The sequence below is a fragment of the Phascolarctos cinereus genome, unplaced genomic scaffold (genome assembly GCF_003287225.1).
Source record: "Phascolarctos cinereus isolate Bilbo 61053 unplaced genomic scaffold, phaCin_HiC Scaffold_2;HRSCAF=192, whole genome shotgun sequence".
Taxonomy (NCBI): domain Eukaryota; kingdom Metazoa; phylum Chordata; class Mammalia; order Diprotodontia; family Phascolarctidae; genus Phascolarctos; species Phascolarctos cinereus.
In genome coordinates, this window is record NW_027555625.1 from 304,418,570 (window position 1) to 304,434,577 (window position 16,008).

At 37.5% G+C, this 16,008-nt stretch overlaps 1 protein-coding gene across 1 annotated transcript in view; it reads left to right on the forward strand.

Moving 5' to 3' along the window:
* Positions 1–16,008, forward strand: part of C5 (complement C5) — a 114,399-nt gene that overhangs the window by 39,499 nt on the left and 58,892 nt on the right. Inside the window, 6 exon segments of the mRNA XM_078150166.1 lie at positions 104–122; positions 124–192; positions 2,218–2,291; positions 4,297–4,436; positions 6,177–6,404; positions 7,746–7,806. Coding sequence (XP_078006292.1) covers positions 104–122; positions 124–192; positions 2,218–2,291; positions 4,297–4,436; positions 6,177–6,404; positions 7,746–7,806 — 591 coding nt within the window.

The window sequence follows — 16,008 nt, forward strand, 5'->3', positions numbered from 1 at the left end:
GACTCACATTCCGGAAGAGACTAATGATTAAGGCTAAAAAGTTATGTCTATATATAATATGTTAATTTGTTTTTACATATTTTGAATACACACTTTTTTTTAGATTTTAAGGCTCTGATGGGATGGCAAACCAGAAATTCGAAGCTATTTTCCTGAAAGTTGGTTATGGGAAGTCTACAATGTTCGTTTAAGGTATTGTAGTATTTTAATTTTACTCTTGGAAATATTATGGATGCTAAGTATAATAGCCAAAAAATTGGAAAGTCATTGCCTTAAAGAATGTATCAGTAGTTCTTCTGAGGATAAAAAGTGACATTCCCTACCTAATATGCTTCTTAAAAAAAGAAATGTTTTTGGGCAGCTAGGTGGCGCAGTGGATAGAGCACCGGCCTTGAAGTCAGGAGTACCTGAGTTCAAATCTGATCTCAGACCAAACACTTGACGCTTACTAGCTATGTGACCCTGGGCAAGTCACTTAACCCCAACTGCCTTAAAAAAAAAAGGCAAAAAAAAAGATGAACTTTTTTTGTTCTGAAAAACTGTCTATATTTACCTTTATCCTATCCCACCCCCATTTATTCTATTCTTTCTTTTGACCCTGTCCCTCCTCAAAAGTGTTTGCTTCTGATTACCCCCTCCCCCCAATCTGTCCTCCCTTCTGTTATCCCTCCCTCTCTTATCCCCTCCCTCCTTATTTTCCTGTAGGGTAAGATAGATTTCCATAACCAATTGAGTGTGTATGTTATTCCCTCTTTAAGCCAAATCCAATAACAGTAAGATTCATTCATTCCCTCTCACCTCCACCCTTTTCCCCTCTACAGTAAAAGTTTTTCTTCCCACTTTTATGTGAAATGATTTTCCTCATTCTACCTCTCCCTTTCTCCTTCTCCCAGTATATTCCTCTCTCATCCCTTAATTTTATTTTTTAGATATCATCCCTTCATATGCAACTCACCCTATACACTCTGTCGATACATACATACACACACACACACACACACACACACACATATATGTATATATATTTCCTCCTATTACCCTAATACTGAGAAAAGTCTCATGATTTACAAATATCATCTTTCCATGTAGGAATATAAACAATTCAACTTTAATAAGTCCCTTATGATTTCTTTTTCTTGTTTACCTTTTCATGCTTCTCTTGAATCTTGTATTTGAAAGTCAAATTTTCTATTCAGCTCTGGTCTTTTCATCAAGAATGCTTGAAAGTCCTCTATTTCACTGAATATCCATTTTTCCCCCTGAAGGATTATACTCAGTTTTTGCTGGGTAGGTGATTCTTGGTTGTATCCTAGTTCCTTTGACTTCTGGAATATCATATTCCAAGCTCTCCAATTCCTTTTGAGAGGTGAAATTACTTTCTCAAAGTCATTGTACTCATAGGAGCATAAGTTTAGAGCTAGAAGTAATCTTAAAGGCCATTAAATTCAACCTTCTCATAAAGGAAATAATACCCAAGGAAGTTAAGTGACTTGCCCAGGGTTGTATAGCTAGTTAAGTGTTTAAAATGAGATTTGAACACAGGTCTTTTTGAATCCACATCCATTGCACTATGTACTATGCCACTCTGCCTCCATGAATTAATGGCAGAAACTAAGACAGAACCCAGATTTTTTTGTTCATCTTGTCCTCTTTCTACAACACTGGAATTTATCTCTGTACGCCTAATGCCATCTCTTCATAATTCAGATAAAAGGAGGGAATTTCCCTACCAAGAAATGTAAGTCATATAAAATTTCACTTAACCAAGATACAAGGAAGATATTGTATTCTATTAATTGATTTTTCTTGTTCACTCAGGTTTAACCAGGAAATTCAGTCTTTCAGCCTAGGCGGTTGAGAATATGACCAAAATATAGCATTCCATTTCCCTGCCTTTTGCAAGTAGAATACATTAAATATTCTTTAATATTAATTTGATTGTTGAAAATCTCAAGCCATCCTTCTGAATAGGAACACATTATAAACCACACTAGAACTGAAAATAGAGACAATCTAGGAGAGTAAGTCAAATATGTTCTAAACTAAAACATTCACCTAGAAGATTTTTTTCTTTTTAAAATAAATCCTTGGTGTGAAATTGTCAGCTTGTAATTTATTCTTATCCTAATAGTGAAAAGAAATAAAATTCTAAGTACTTGACAGCTTTGGGTTAAGTTCCTATTCTATAGGAATGTCATGAAACATCTGAACCTTCAGGTACAGGTTTCCATTGACGCTACCCGATTCTCTAACTACCTGGGAGATTCGAGCTATTGGCATTTCAGACAAAGGTAAGCAGCTTTATCTAATTTACTTCAAACCTGAGGTGTGTGTTTTTGTTATCTCATAAAATGTCAGTTTCCTCTTGGATAGTAATAGCTGACTATATAACACATAACAGTTATTTTTAAAGTAATTTTTATTATAAACATAATCATTGTCTGTGAAAACATTCAAATAAACCAAGGAATAAAATCATGCCTTAAACCATAAAATCCAAATTATTTATGCTTTGGCAAAAGAAAAAAACATTTATGTATACATATGCATGTATATATACATATACACATATATATATGTATACACATATGTAGAATTTTTAAATTACAAAATGACTCTTCTAATTACTTTAACAAAATAATAATATCCTATTTGCTTCTATGTTTCCTTTCTATCTCTTTCCAGTCTATGTCCTTATCAGATTCTATTGGGGGGTTTTTAAATGGTCATAGTTGGGGCTGAGATGTTCTGATTCAACTTTCATTATTCTTCACATACCTTATAGTTATAAAGCACTTTTCATACATTACCTTATTAGAGCTTCACAACAACTGGGCAGGAATCATTATCCCTATTTTATAGAAGTGAAAATTAAAATAAAGATAAAACGACTCTCCTAAGGTCATACAATTATTTAGTTTTAGGGATGAGAACATTTTAAGTTAGCACACTCTTTCCCACTTGATATTTTCAAGAACTTCCCTGTGAGTTGGAAATCTTTCTTCTGTTTGAACCTTATATAATACCTTTACCATGACACTGGTGATGACCACTTAGTAACTTAAATTAAATTATTCTGGAAATTCGTAAAATAGGTGTCACTAAGTAAAAATCTCAGGGATGTGGGAAGAATGGAGGGAGAAATATGGCCTGACCTTCCTCCTTAAATGTTGAGAACAGCTACATGCTACAGTAGAGTTTTATTTCGTAGTGAGAAAGACTTGTCAAGATATTAGGAGACATGTTTTCCAGAGCTCAGGCCCAGTAAGCAGGCTGTACCCTGAGCTTGGCATAACAACAATCCTCTGTGTTCATCCTCTGGCTGATGGCAGCCATAGCAAAATCCCAGAATTGTTCCTACCAGCATCAGATGGTCTCTGAGCTTGGAAAAGCACCTGTAGTCCCATGTTCGGGTTATGAAGCCCTGCCTCTGAATCAAACTTGTCATGTTGTTGCTGTTACCCTTCATCATCAGGGCTACAGCTCACTGTGTAGCCATTGGTATAAATCTTTTAATTTTTTTATTTTTTGGCTAGGCAACGGGGTTAAGTGACTTGCCCAGGATCACGCAGCTAGTAAGTGTTATGTGTCTGAGGCAGAATTTAAACTCAAGTCCTCCTGAATCTAGGGCTGGTACTCTATCCACTGCACCACCTTGCTGCCCCCATTGGCATAAGTCTTGAGATCTCCCCACACTGCCTCAGGTCCCACCCAGTAAGGATGGGGCTCTGGCACATGTGTCCTTGCTTGCAAGCCATTTCCTTCACTTTGAAATTAAATTTCTGTTTGATCCCTGACTCTCCTGTCTCTAGCCTGTTTTGTTCAGCTCTGGCCACTCATAGGTTAGCGACTGGTTCCAGTCCAGTTGACAGACCTTAGTTCAAATTCTACCTCAAGCACTTATGTTTCCACTGGACTGGAACCAATTACTATGTTTCACATAATTTTAACTTCAAATAGTGCAACTTTGAATACATGTGACCACTTCAGGGGATTTGTTGCTCGCACTAATGGAGACTTGGCTGTAGTTAAGTGAACCTGAGCAAGTTGCTTGACCTCTTCAAGCCTCTGTTTCCTCATCTGTAAAATGAGGATAATAATAGTACCTAACTCATAGGGTTGTCTGGAAGATCAAATGAGATAACCTATGTAAAGTGCTTTGCAAACCTTAAAGTGCTACTAAAACGCTTGCTATTATTATTATTATTAAAGTGAATGTCTGTAAAATGTTTTAGAATTGATAATGTGATCTAAGTTCCCTAATATGGCTGCTGCATATTCTATTGGGTCTCTTAGGTATATGTGTTGCCGAACCACTCCAGGCAAAAGTAATGAAAGACATCTTTTTGGAGATGCATATTCCTTACTCTGTGGTGAGAGGGGAACAGATTCAAGTGAAAGGAACTGTTTACAACTACAGGAGCTCTGAAATGAAGGTGAGTAGAGATTGTAACTATTGATGAAAAGGACATGTAAGAAGCAATCTTTCAAGTGTCTGAGGGTTGGGAAGCCTAGGTCTAGCCCTTCTCTGCACTTTTTATCCAATCCAATGAATTTTATCTTTGAGCCCTTTGGACAAGAGACATGCTTTGGGGAAGGCAGTATAAAGTGTACCCTGGATACTTTTTCAGGAGAAAAGAATTAGAGATGACATTCATCGTTATCCTTAGTTTTGCCTCCAGTCACGTTCTCCGAATCCCTTCTGAAGTAGTACCTGTCTGACACAAGTTTCCTTAATTGATTTCAACTCCACTGTTCCTTAGAGTATATTTGAAGTGTTATAGAAGAGACAGCCCAGTAGAGTGGAGAAAGCACTTGGCCTGGAATCAGGGAAACTGGGTTTGAGTACTGGTTTTGTCACTTGCTAACCATATATTTTCAGACACTGCATTTAATACCCCTGGGCCTCAGGTTTTGTTTTCTCCCCTCTATTTAAAAAAAATGAATAGATTAGATTACATGACCTCTAGACTTCTGAGCTTCAATTCAGTATGTAAAATGGTGACTCGCCCCCACATGGTCATTGTGAGAGTCAAAGGAGATAAGAGATTTAACAGCATGTCATAAACTAGACTCTACAAATGGGAAGGGTTATTATTCTATGTTTTTGATTCTTATGTTTTAGGCTCAAGTTTGAGCTCTAGTTATGACTATCTAGCTCAATAACTTTGTGTAAATCATTATGTCCCTCTGGGCCTCTGTTTCCCCATCTGTAGAATTTCAGAGTTGGGAGGTGTGTCATTGGCTATCTAGGCCACTCCACGTACATGACAAGTGAGAAACTCAGTTTATAAATGAGGAAACTAAAGAGAAGGGAAGTGACTTGTTTAATGTCACCTAATGAGTAAGTGTCAGAGTCTGACCTCAAACTCAAGTCTTTTCATTTTAATTCCAGTATCCTTTGCTCAATACCACACGGTACTCAGTGAATATTTGTGGAACTGGACCAAGTTGAATTGAATGATTTTAATGCAGATTTTTAAAGTTTAAATTTTCTATTCCAAACTTAACAAATACCTCCCAAAACGAACATTTCTATGTATAAAGTAGAACACAAAAGAGGATTTCACAAGAAATTGTGAGCCTCTATTCCATACAACTTGCTTTTTAAATATCTACAAAATAAATCCAATCCATTACTTTAAAACTGCCCTATTTGCCTCTACTTCCTTCTGAGACACCATCTAATCTCCTCTATGCACTTTCTCAGCTGTTTCAATGATTCTCCTCTTTTTCCTTTTCTTCTTTTGTAGGCATCACCGTTGCCACAGTCTTTTCCCTCTCATCTTGAATCAATCACTTCTCTATCAGGAAATGAGTAGCAAGCTTCATCCTATGTTCCCATAGAGGTGTGATTAATCATTGCTCTGATCAGGATTTTTCAAGTTGTCTTTCTTTATGATGTTGATGTCATTAAATAAACTGTTTCCCCATTTCTGTGCCCTTCAGTCTATGTCAGTCTAAACTCACCAGGATTCTATCTTTCATAATTTTTCATGGTATAATAATATTTTATTACTGAATGATTTTTAATGATATAGTAGTTCTACAAGATTATTTAGAACCTGGGCTCATCATGTAGATACTGTAAGCAGCAGGAGGAATTAAATTCTTGCCGTTGATATAAAATATTCTGACTAGTGGATTAATACAATTTCTAATCTTTGATATTTCAGTTCTGTGCTCAAATGTCTGTGGGTGAAGGAATCTGTCTGGCTGGAAGTTCCTCATCTCATCAGCAAGGGATAAAACATACTCAGTGTGTTCCGAAGAATATGGAGGGTTCTTCTATTCAGTCAGTTATGTTCAATATTCTACCGTTAGAATTGGGTCTTCATACTATCAACTTCACACTCAACACTCCACATGGAAAAGAAATCTTGGTGAAAACCTTACGAGTAGTGGTAAGGAAAATGGTTGCATTTTTAAAATATTTTTTACTTTCAAATGGTTATATTCTTTGATAATTTATGGCATGTTGCCTAATGTACATGTGTTGTATAGTATGGATATTGTCCCATTAATGTTTCCAAAATGATTTTGTATCTGTGATATAATTTTAGGCCCATCAAAACTCTTTGGAGTAGACAGGACTGGCATTGCTTTTTCCCTTTGACAAATGAGTAAACTGAGGCTCAGTGAGATCAGATAACTTATTCAAAACCACACAGCGATTCCCACCTAGTGGGAGAAATGGCACCGAGATTCTCCAACCTCTCTTCCATTCTGCTTGAACTTTCAAATATAAGATAGTTGTGATGTTTCTAACTCCTGATGAAAATAGTAGCCCCTAATGTTATAACTGTTTTAGTAAATTTGATTGAGATTCTGACAGAGGAGAAAGAACACAGGGTTTAGAGATCATGGACCTGGGGTTAAATTCCTACCTGCTACCAATGACCCGTGTGTCATTCAATTGGTCAGACTGTTTCCTCATCTGTAAAACAAAAGTGTTGGAACCCAGCACCCAATTAGGCCAACCCACACACCTAACAAGAGGTATCTATCTTCATTTTTATAGATGAAGAAGCTGAGTTTAATTTTATTTTCAGAGCTTAACAAATTCCATCCACAAAGAGCATTTCCTTATATAAAGAACACAAAAAAAGGATTGTACATGAAACAATGAATCTCTACTTTACACCACTTGCTTTTTAAAATATATATGATAAATTCAGCATTGTAATTTATTATGGAAGGACAGACTAGCAGGATGGATCTCTAAGCTCTCCCATCTCTAAATTCTATTGTGAGGGAGATATCCTTTCTCAGTTTGCACAATGAGGAGGAAATATCCACTCCCCTGACCTCAGGACTTGTGGTGTTTTACATTGTCTATTTACTACAGCCACACACAAACTCACCTCTCTAGCCATCACTGGGCATAAGGAAAGGATCAGATGGTGAGGGCTCTGGAAACCATGTCATAACATGAATAGTTACAGAAACTCATTTGACAAGTGGACAACTTGGTCAGGAAGCCTTTCTTTATATTAAACATACATTTGTATTCCTGCAACTTGCACCCCATTGATCCAAGTTCTGCCCTCTGAAACCTCCTGGTACAAGCCTACAGCTCCTTTCTCCCTCTGATAGTCCCTCAGATATTTGAGGACATAAATCATACCTACCATAAGTCTTCTATTCTTCAGGCTAAATGTCCATTGATTTTTTAATCTTCCAGATTAAGACATACAATATGTTCATTTTTTTCTCAAATGTGTTTCTATTCTGCTATATTTTAGCCAGAAGGCATCAAACGGGAAAGTCATGCTGGTTTCACACTGGATCCCCAAGGTATATATGGTATGCAGGACACTTTGTACTTTACCTTGTATAAATACAATGTGTACAATTCATATCGTTGTTATCAATGACAGTATTGTTAAGTGATCATTATTATTATTGATAATTCATAATAGCATACATTGTTATAGAGTAGTAGCATTGACAAAGTGCTTTCTTCACAGCACTAAATATTTTTCAAGTACCTACTTATGCAGAATGTTATATTAAGTTCTGGGAGAGAGACAAAGTAAGTAGTCCTTACTCTCATGGAATTTATAGTCAAATAGGAGGATAAAATGCCAATGTAATGATAATACTTAATGTTCCATGGTAGCCACATCAGGCAGTTACAAAACAAAATACTGTGTGAGGTCTGCAGGAGAAAGTTATTATTGGTTAAGAGATCAAGGAAGACTTCATGAAGAAGGGAGGCTTTCAGATGAGCTTCAAAGGCTAGGTAAGGATACAAAGGGCAACTAGGTGACACAATGCATAGAGTGTGGGGCCTGAAGTCAGGAAGACCTGAGTTCAACTCTGGCCTTAGACACTTTCTAGTTGTGTGACCCTGGATAAATCATTTAAACCTGTTTGCCTCAGTTGCCTCATCTGGAAAATGAACTGGGGAAGGAAATGGCAAACCACTCCAGTATCTTTGTCAAGGAAATCCCAAATGGGGTCAGAAGAGTCAGACACAACTGAAAAAAACGACTAAACAAAGGATACAACAAGCAAAGAGAGGCAAGAAGAGCATGGCAAGAAAAGGTATGGAGACAGAAGAGCTCAGTGAATGTTCAGAGAGTCACAAGATTATATGGAAGAGATGCATGAGATGCATGGTGGGTATGAAAAGGCATGTTACCCATGAAGAATGGTGTAGAAAAACCAATCAACAAAAAAGTCAACCTACCAGCTAATCTCAGCTAGGCCATTTTCTCAAAGCATGTGGTATGGTACTGGTGGAGATGAGAGGAGGGAAAAAAATGGTCTGGAATTGTCATTCTTGGCAATAAGATAACAAGTTGGTAAAGCTGGAGTAGAAACACTGATTATCAAACAATGGCTAGGAAGCAATTGAGAGGCAGTGGAAAAATCTCTGCCCTGGAAGTCAGGGGCCTGTGTTCAAATTTTGCCTTGGATGCTCACTATGTGTATGATTTCGGCAAGCCATTTAACCTCCTTGGGCCTCAGTTTCCTTATCTGGAAAATGAGGGAGGGGTCAGACTAAATGGCCTTTGAGACATCTTGTAGTTCTAAATCTATGTGATTATGCAAAATTGATTTTGCAGTTTTGTGATTTTTTCCAATGATGTTTAGAAGCCCAGAAATAAGAGGGAAGAAATCAGGTGATGAGAGTTACTGAGGAATGAGAATTCATAATTAAGAAATAGTAGAAAGTCAGAGTAACAAGTGATTTCAGGGCTAAGTCTACTTAAATACTAAAACTGAAAACCATGGGTTCAGAGCTGGGTATGCAGACAAATGAAGACAGAATTGAAAGATCAATTGGAAGAATAGAGATGGGTCAGTGAATAAGAGGTCACAATAAGGGTAAAGAGTATGGGTGGTGTGAGTTAGAGAGTGGGATAGATCAAAGATGGGGAACTTATGGGCAGAGGAGAGAATTTCAAAATTTCAAATATTAGAGGTGGTTCATCTCTGAGAATTTGTATGGTCTTAGGTCTGACTGTGTTGGTCTGTGGCTGCAGTAGAAATGAGAAGGAAACCTTCAAAGTAGTGGTTGAGTAATTAATAAACAAGCATTTATTACATACTAGGTACCATACTAAGCACTGGAGATAAGAAGAAAAATAAAATCCGTTATAATACGTGCTGTCAACAGGTAGCTAGGTGGTGTGGTGAATAGAGCTCTGGGCCTGAAGTAAAGAAGACCTGAGTTCAACTCTAGCCTTAGACACTCATTAGCTGTGTGACCCTGGGCAAGTCACTTAACCTCAATTTCCTCAACTGTAAAATGGGTATAATAATAACATCTACCTTCTAGGGTTTTGTGAGGATCAAATAAGATAAGATTTGTGAAGTGTTTAGCATAGAGCCTGGCATATATGCCATTTTTCATTGGTAATGTGCTACGGCCTTTTCACATCCACCATGCATCTGTGCACTGCCCTTTGAGTGAACTTCAATTCAATTCTTCAGAGGCTGTGGTACTCCATGACTCAGCCATTTGATTTCATAGAGGAAAATGCGTTTTAAAGGCTCTCTTCCCACAAGGTGTCTGTCATTCATCTATCAAAAATCACAGAAAATTCTCTGATATAGTGGAAAGGGCACTAGATTTAATCAGAGAATCTAGGTTCAAAACTACCGATTATATATATGTCCTTGGACAAGTCATTTAAGGGAATGGGAAGAAGCATTTATATAGGACCTAGTATGCCCCAGGCACTATGTTAAGTGCTTTTACAAATATTATCTCACTTGATCCTTACAACAATCTTGCAAGGTACATATTACTGTTGTATCCATTTTATAATTTTATTAAGAAACTGTACAGTTTTAGAGTTGAGGCAGGCAGAGGTTAAGTGACTTGCCAAGGGTTACACAGCCAGTAAGTATCTGATGCTGGATTTGAACTCAGGTCCTCCTAATTCCAGGACTAGCACTCTCTTACTGTGTCACCAGTGACCTCCACTTAACATCCTCAGTCCTTAGTTTTCTCATTTTTCCTCATTTCTAGAATGAGTTTAGGCTCATGATGACCTCTAAGGATCCTTCCAAATCTAAACCTATGATCCCATGTAGCATTTTGTTCATTAACCCTCTGTTGGTGATATCAAAAGAGGCATAAAACAGGGAGCTGTATGACCTTTAAAGGTCACCATCATGAAGGATTTGCAAGACAAAGTCCACTTAGGAGAGGGATTTCTTGTAGATGATAAGGTCCTCCAGATACTCTTTAAAGTAATGTTTAAAAAGAACGATTGACTGATTTTCTTCATGTAGTTAAATAACCAAATGATCACATAATAATGCCTGGCTAGCTTTTATTCCTAGAAAGAAATCTTAATTCAAAAGATTTCTTAGAATTAGAAATTCAGATAGTTATTTTATATAATTTCCTTGAGAATTTAGATAATGAAGCAAATTATTTCATGAACCCATTGTTGGACTCCTATGTCCTCCCTATTACCCATAACTTGGTAGTTTTTCATTCTTGTTGAAATTAATTAGAATGTTGCATGTATCTGAGAACTAAAGAATGTAAATACATACATATCCATGAGCACACAATTTGCCCAGATGGCACATATACATAGGGACTTATGTATATTAGCAATTCAACAAATATTAAGGTAAATGATTAAAGAAAAGATATGATGGATGAATAGCTGACATTTTCATATCACTTTACCTTGCATGACAAAGAGCTTTAAAAATATTAACTAATTTGACCCTCATAGTAGCCCTATGAAGTAAGTACAAATACTTATAGTCATTTTACGGATGAGGTTCATAGAGATTAAATGACTTTCCCAAATTTATATCACTAGTAATTGACAAAGCCAGAACTAAAGAACCCTGGTCTTCTAATACCAAGTTTAGTACAAAAAACAAAAATACACAAAAAGCCCCCCCAAAAACAACATTATATTGCTGGTATTTTGAAATGAATGAGTGAATTCACTCAAAGAAAACTTCTAATCATTTATTAAGTGATATGAATTCATTTTGCCTCAGAAAACAACTGTTGTATAAATGCAATAATTTTCTTACACTAATGTAGCAATAGGATAAATGTTAACTAAGAAATCGAGAGTACTATTCTAAGACTCTGGCAAAGCCAAGAAATTATATCCGCGTGCACTTCAGGGGAACAAGACACGACATAGTGAATATGGATGTTTTAGGCATGGGAACAAAGCAGAAACAAAACCCACTTTCTGCCCCGTGTCCAAATGCTAAACGATCTCTCATTACACTCTAACAGAAATCTCCTCCAAATTCTCCTTTCTGGAGTAGTTCTTGGATTTAGTTCTGATAAATTTTACTTTTTGGTCTCATGGAATTATCTTGAGTCCCAGAGAACCAATTTGTCATTTACTTCTCCTCCCTTTTTAGCACTCTGTCTTCCATACTGATATTATAGTTTGCAACTTCCCTGGACTCTTCCATCTTCATTCTCCTGTGTGTGAATGAACATCTGGACTTCCACACTAGGAATAATTTTTCATTTCTGAGTAAATCTCACCAGGGAAGTTAGGGTTATAAAAATAAGCCGTGACTGTTTCACTATTTTCAGCCTTCCCAGATGGCAATTTCTTTTCCTTCTATACTTAGAGGCGATTTCAATGTTAAGATTGTTGTTGTTGTTGTTGTTTTTAATTGTGAGAGATCATAATGCCCTCACCTTGAGGCATTGTCTTTCCAGAAATTTTAACTCTCATTTTTACATAGATGACTACTGTGTCTTCATATCCAGCTCCAGTCTTTCTCCTGACCTCCAAATCCACATCAGTTAACTGCCTTTTGAAGCTAGATTGGCATCATTGGCATCTCGAGTGCATGTCCTTAACAGAACTCATGATCTATACCCAAAAACCTGCCCTTACTTCAAACTTCCCTATTTCTGTAGTAGACACTAACATCCTTTTAGTCACCCAACTTTGTAATTGCCAAGTTATCCTTAAAGCTTCCCTCTTTCTTACCCCCAAATCCAAACAGTTGTCTTCCTCTTAATTCCTCTTTCACAGCATCTCTTGTATCTCATCAGTCTCATTCTACCTCATCAGTCATGTAAGCATTACCCAAGTTCAGGCCCTCATCACCTCTTTCCTGAATAAATGCTATCTTCCTGACTGGTTTCCTTGACTCCAGTTTCTCACCTCTTTAGTCAATCTTTCTGACAATTGGCTAAGGCATATGTCTGACTGTGAAGTTATTGCTCTACTCAAAACCTTCAGTGGATTCCTATTGTCTTTGGTATAAGATACAAATGACTCAATCTGGAATTTAAAAGTCTTCTCATTTTTTCACATTATTCCTCCTTCACCAATTATTTGTATCTAACCAAACTGAACTACCAATTGTTCCCCAAACTGGATCTTCAGCAAGCATTTATTAAGCACCTAATATGTACAAGGCACCGTGCTAGGTTCTAGGAATGTACACAGTTAAAAATGAAACAGTCTGTACTCTCAATGAGCTTACATTCTACTGGGAGGAAACAATACATACACAGATAAATCATTGCAAAGTATATACAGAGCAAATGCAAAAAATACATAGTGATTTCAGTGGGGAAAGGACCAATTATTATTGCGGGGAGTGGGGATAGGGATCAGGAAAGGCCTCTCTAGGAGGTAGCACTTGAGCTGAACTTTGAAAGAAGCTAGAGACTTTAAGAGGTAGAGGTAAATTGGGGCTGCTTTACAGGCATGGAGAACAGCCTGTGTGAGGTCATAGGAAATGGAATGAGGCACACAGGCAGGAGTGTGCAGAAGCAGCTTGTCCAGGCTTGCAAGAGCCAATTGTTAAATTTTCAGTGTGACCATTTAGACTTTGGATGTCAGCAAATGCTACAAATCAGAACTTGGTTTGTTGTTTTGTTGATTATCTAGAATTAAGAAAGTAATAGAGAAAATGTTAATAATGCAAATTAAACTTAAAAGTATATTGTGTGTGTATATATATATATTTTTTTTTTTTTGGAGGGAGATCCAGTTGTTAAATATTTACTAGCATACACCTGGATAAAGAAGTGTAAGTTGACAAGTTTGGCTGGACCATAGAGTATATAAAAGAAGATGAAATCAGTTTGGAAAGATAGGTTGGAACCAGATTGCGAAGGACTTTAATTGCCAAGCAGAGAAGTCTGTATTGACAATTGGGAGTCACAAAAGTTTCTTACACAGGGGAATGACAGTTAGACCTGTGTTTTATGTGGGGCCCAGTTATGGTCTTCTTTGGGGGAGGCTCTTTCATCTTTGTTTTCTACAATAGATAGGAGGGTCAGATTACCAATTTCAGTCCGGGGAAGAGATCATTTGGGCATAGAGAGCCAAGCTACTTCTCAAGAATCTGGGGGAAGTTAAACATAAGGAGATTTGGATACTGAAGAGCTGAGTTGAAAAGACAAATACAGTTGTTGCCACTTTTACAGGAATATTCCCTACCCACCTCTCACCATGGGAGGGGAGGTCTGAAAGGGAAACAAATGATCCTAATTCCACTGTGAATATTCAAAGGAATTAGGGCTGAGGGCTAGTGTGAGATGCATTCTGGGATGCACTCTGGGAATGGTTTGGAAGAGAGAGTGAAAGCCAGTGAGTGCAGAAGGCTACAAGCTCTCAGGGCTATGGGGTTTCCTGGGAGCTCCTTGTTCTATATGATCAGAAGTGTGTGCTTGGGAAACCAGGTATGCTAATAAGATTTGTGGTCTTGGCAGGTATGGTGGCCCACACCTGTAATCCCAGCTACCTAGGAAGCTGGGGCTGACAGATCTCTTGGTCTGGGGAGTTTAGAGCTGACATGGACTATGCCAATTAGGTCTCTGTGCTAAGTTTGGCATTAATATGGTGAACCCTTAGATGTGAAGGGCCACCAGGTTGTCTAAAAAAGGACAAACTTGCTCAGGTCAGAAATGGAGTAGTCAAAACTCAAATGTTGATCAGTAATAGGATTGGGCCATGAGTAGCACTTGCCTGTGCAGCCTGAGTCAAATGAAGAGACTCCATCATTAAAAAAATACTTGAGATTTAGTTGTGAGAATCCTGATGCCTTAACCCCATGCCCTACTATATTCCCTGCCACATGCATACACACATGCACACAAAACAAAACCATTACAACATGAACATTGATGAAAGATGTTCAGATCAGATTTTGTCTAGTATGCCTTATTTGAACCATGAGCAAATCTGAGCTTCAAGCCTCTGTTTTAGAAATACAATATCTAGTGCAGGGTACAGGGCAACCTAACCTGAAAAAAGAGGACAAAAGGGCTTGAAATTTGCTGAGCCAAGAAACAAATTCCAAGAAAGTAAATCCAAGAGGCTGTTCAGGACTGACACCCTACTAAGCTAGAGCAAAGATTCAACACAGTCAACAAAAAGGATACCAACTACTGACAATTGTGTGACTGATAAGATGTGGTTTTCTATCCAACATCACATATAAAGGTCTGTTTTGTAATTCTTCAAAAATTACAAAATCTTAGAATTTGAAGGGACCTCAAAAGTCACTTGGTCCCACCTATACTTTAACAAGAATATACTTCACATCATTTCTTAGAAGGGGTCATGCAGACTTTACTTGAAGACCTTTAGGGAAGAATAGCCCAGGAACTCCTGAGGCACCCCATTTCTCTTTTGGATAGCTGTCATGGATAGGAAGTCTCACCTTCTATTGAGCCTCTATTTGCTTTCTGGTCACTTCTACCTGTTGCTACTAGTTCTGTTCTCCAGGACTAAGTGGAACCCTTTCAGCTGATAGCCCTTCAAATGATTGAATGAAGTGATCATTTTCCTCTTCTTCTCTCCAAGAGAAATGTCCTTAGTGCCTTCACTTGATCCACAGTGGGCAAGATCCCAAGATTCTTCACTCTCTTGGTTTCTCTTCCCTGGACTCTCTCTAGCTTATCAATTTCCTTCCTAAAGTGTATCACATAAAACTCCAAATGCTGACTAGAACATAAAATAGCAGAACTATCATCTCCCTGGTCCTGGGACTCTGTTCCTCTCACAATGCTGCCTAAGACTGTGTTATCTTTTCCCCCTATCATATTACTATGACATGGCACAAGTCATCAAGCCCAGAACTTTCTCAATACCCAATAATCTGAGGTTTGTGGAATTGTGAGAAAAAAGCTTGAACGATGACCATACTGGCCCAGCAAATATCAGTAGAGGGGGTCCTAGAATGGTATTGACTTATATCAAGCTTGTAGTCCACTAAAAACCTCAGATCTTTCACACATGAACTGTTATCTAGCCATAAGTCTCCTAGTACAATATCCACATACAAAAATTTCTAATTTTAACCTCAATAACTATAGTTTTATTTTAGCTATTTGAGTGGCAAAAGTATAGTTTTTGTCGAATTATCTTTTGCAATGTAAGAGAAAGGTAGAATATAATTAAATCCACAGATAATCTCTAAGTCTAATTTCTGCCATTAGCTTCAGCTTTCCTCCCTCTCCTTCCCCTCCTTATCTTGCAGCCTATCTTTTATCATGCTCTCTAGGAAGTAGTAAAATTGACT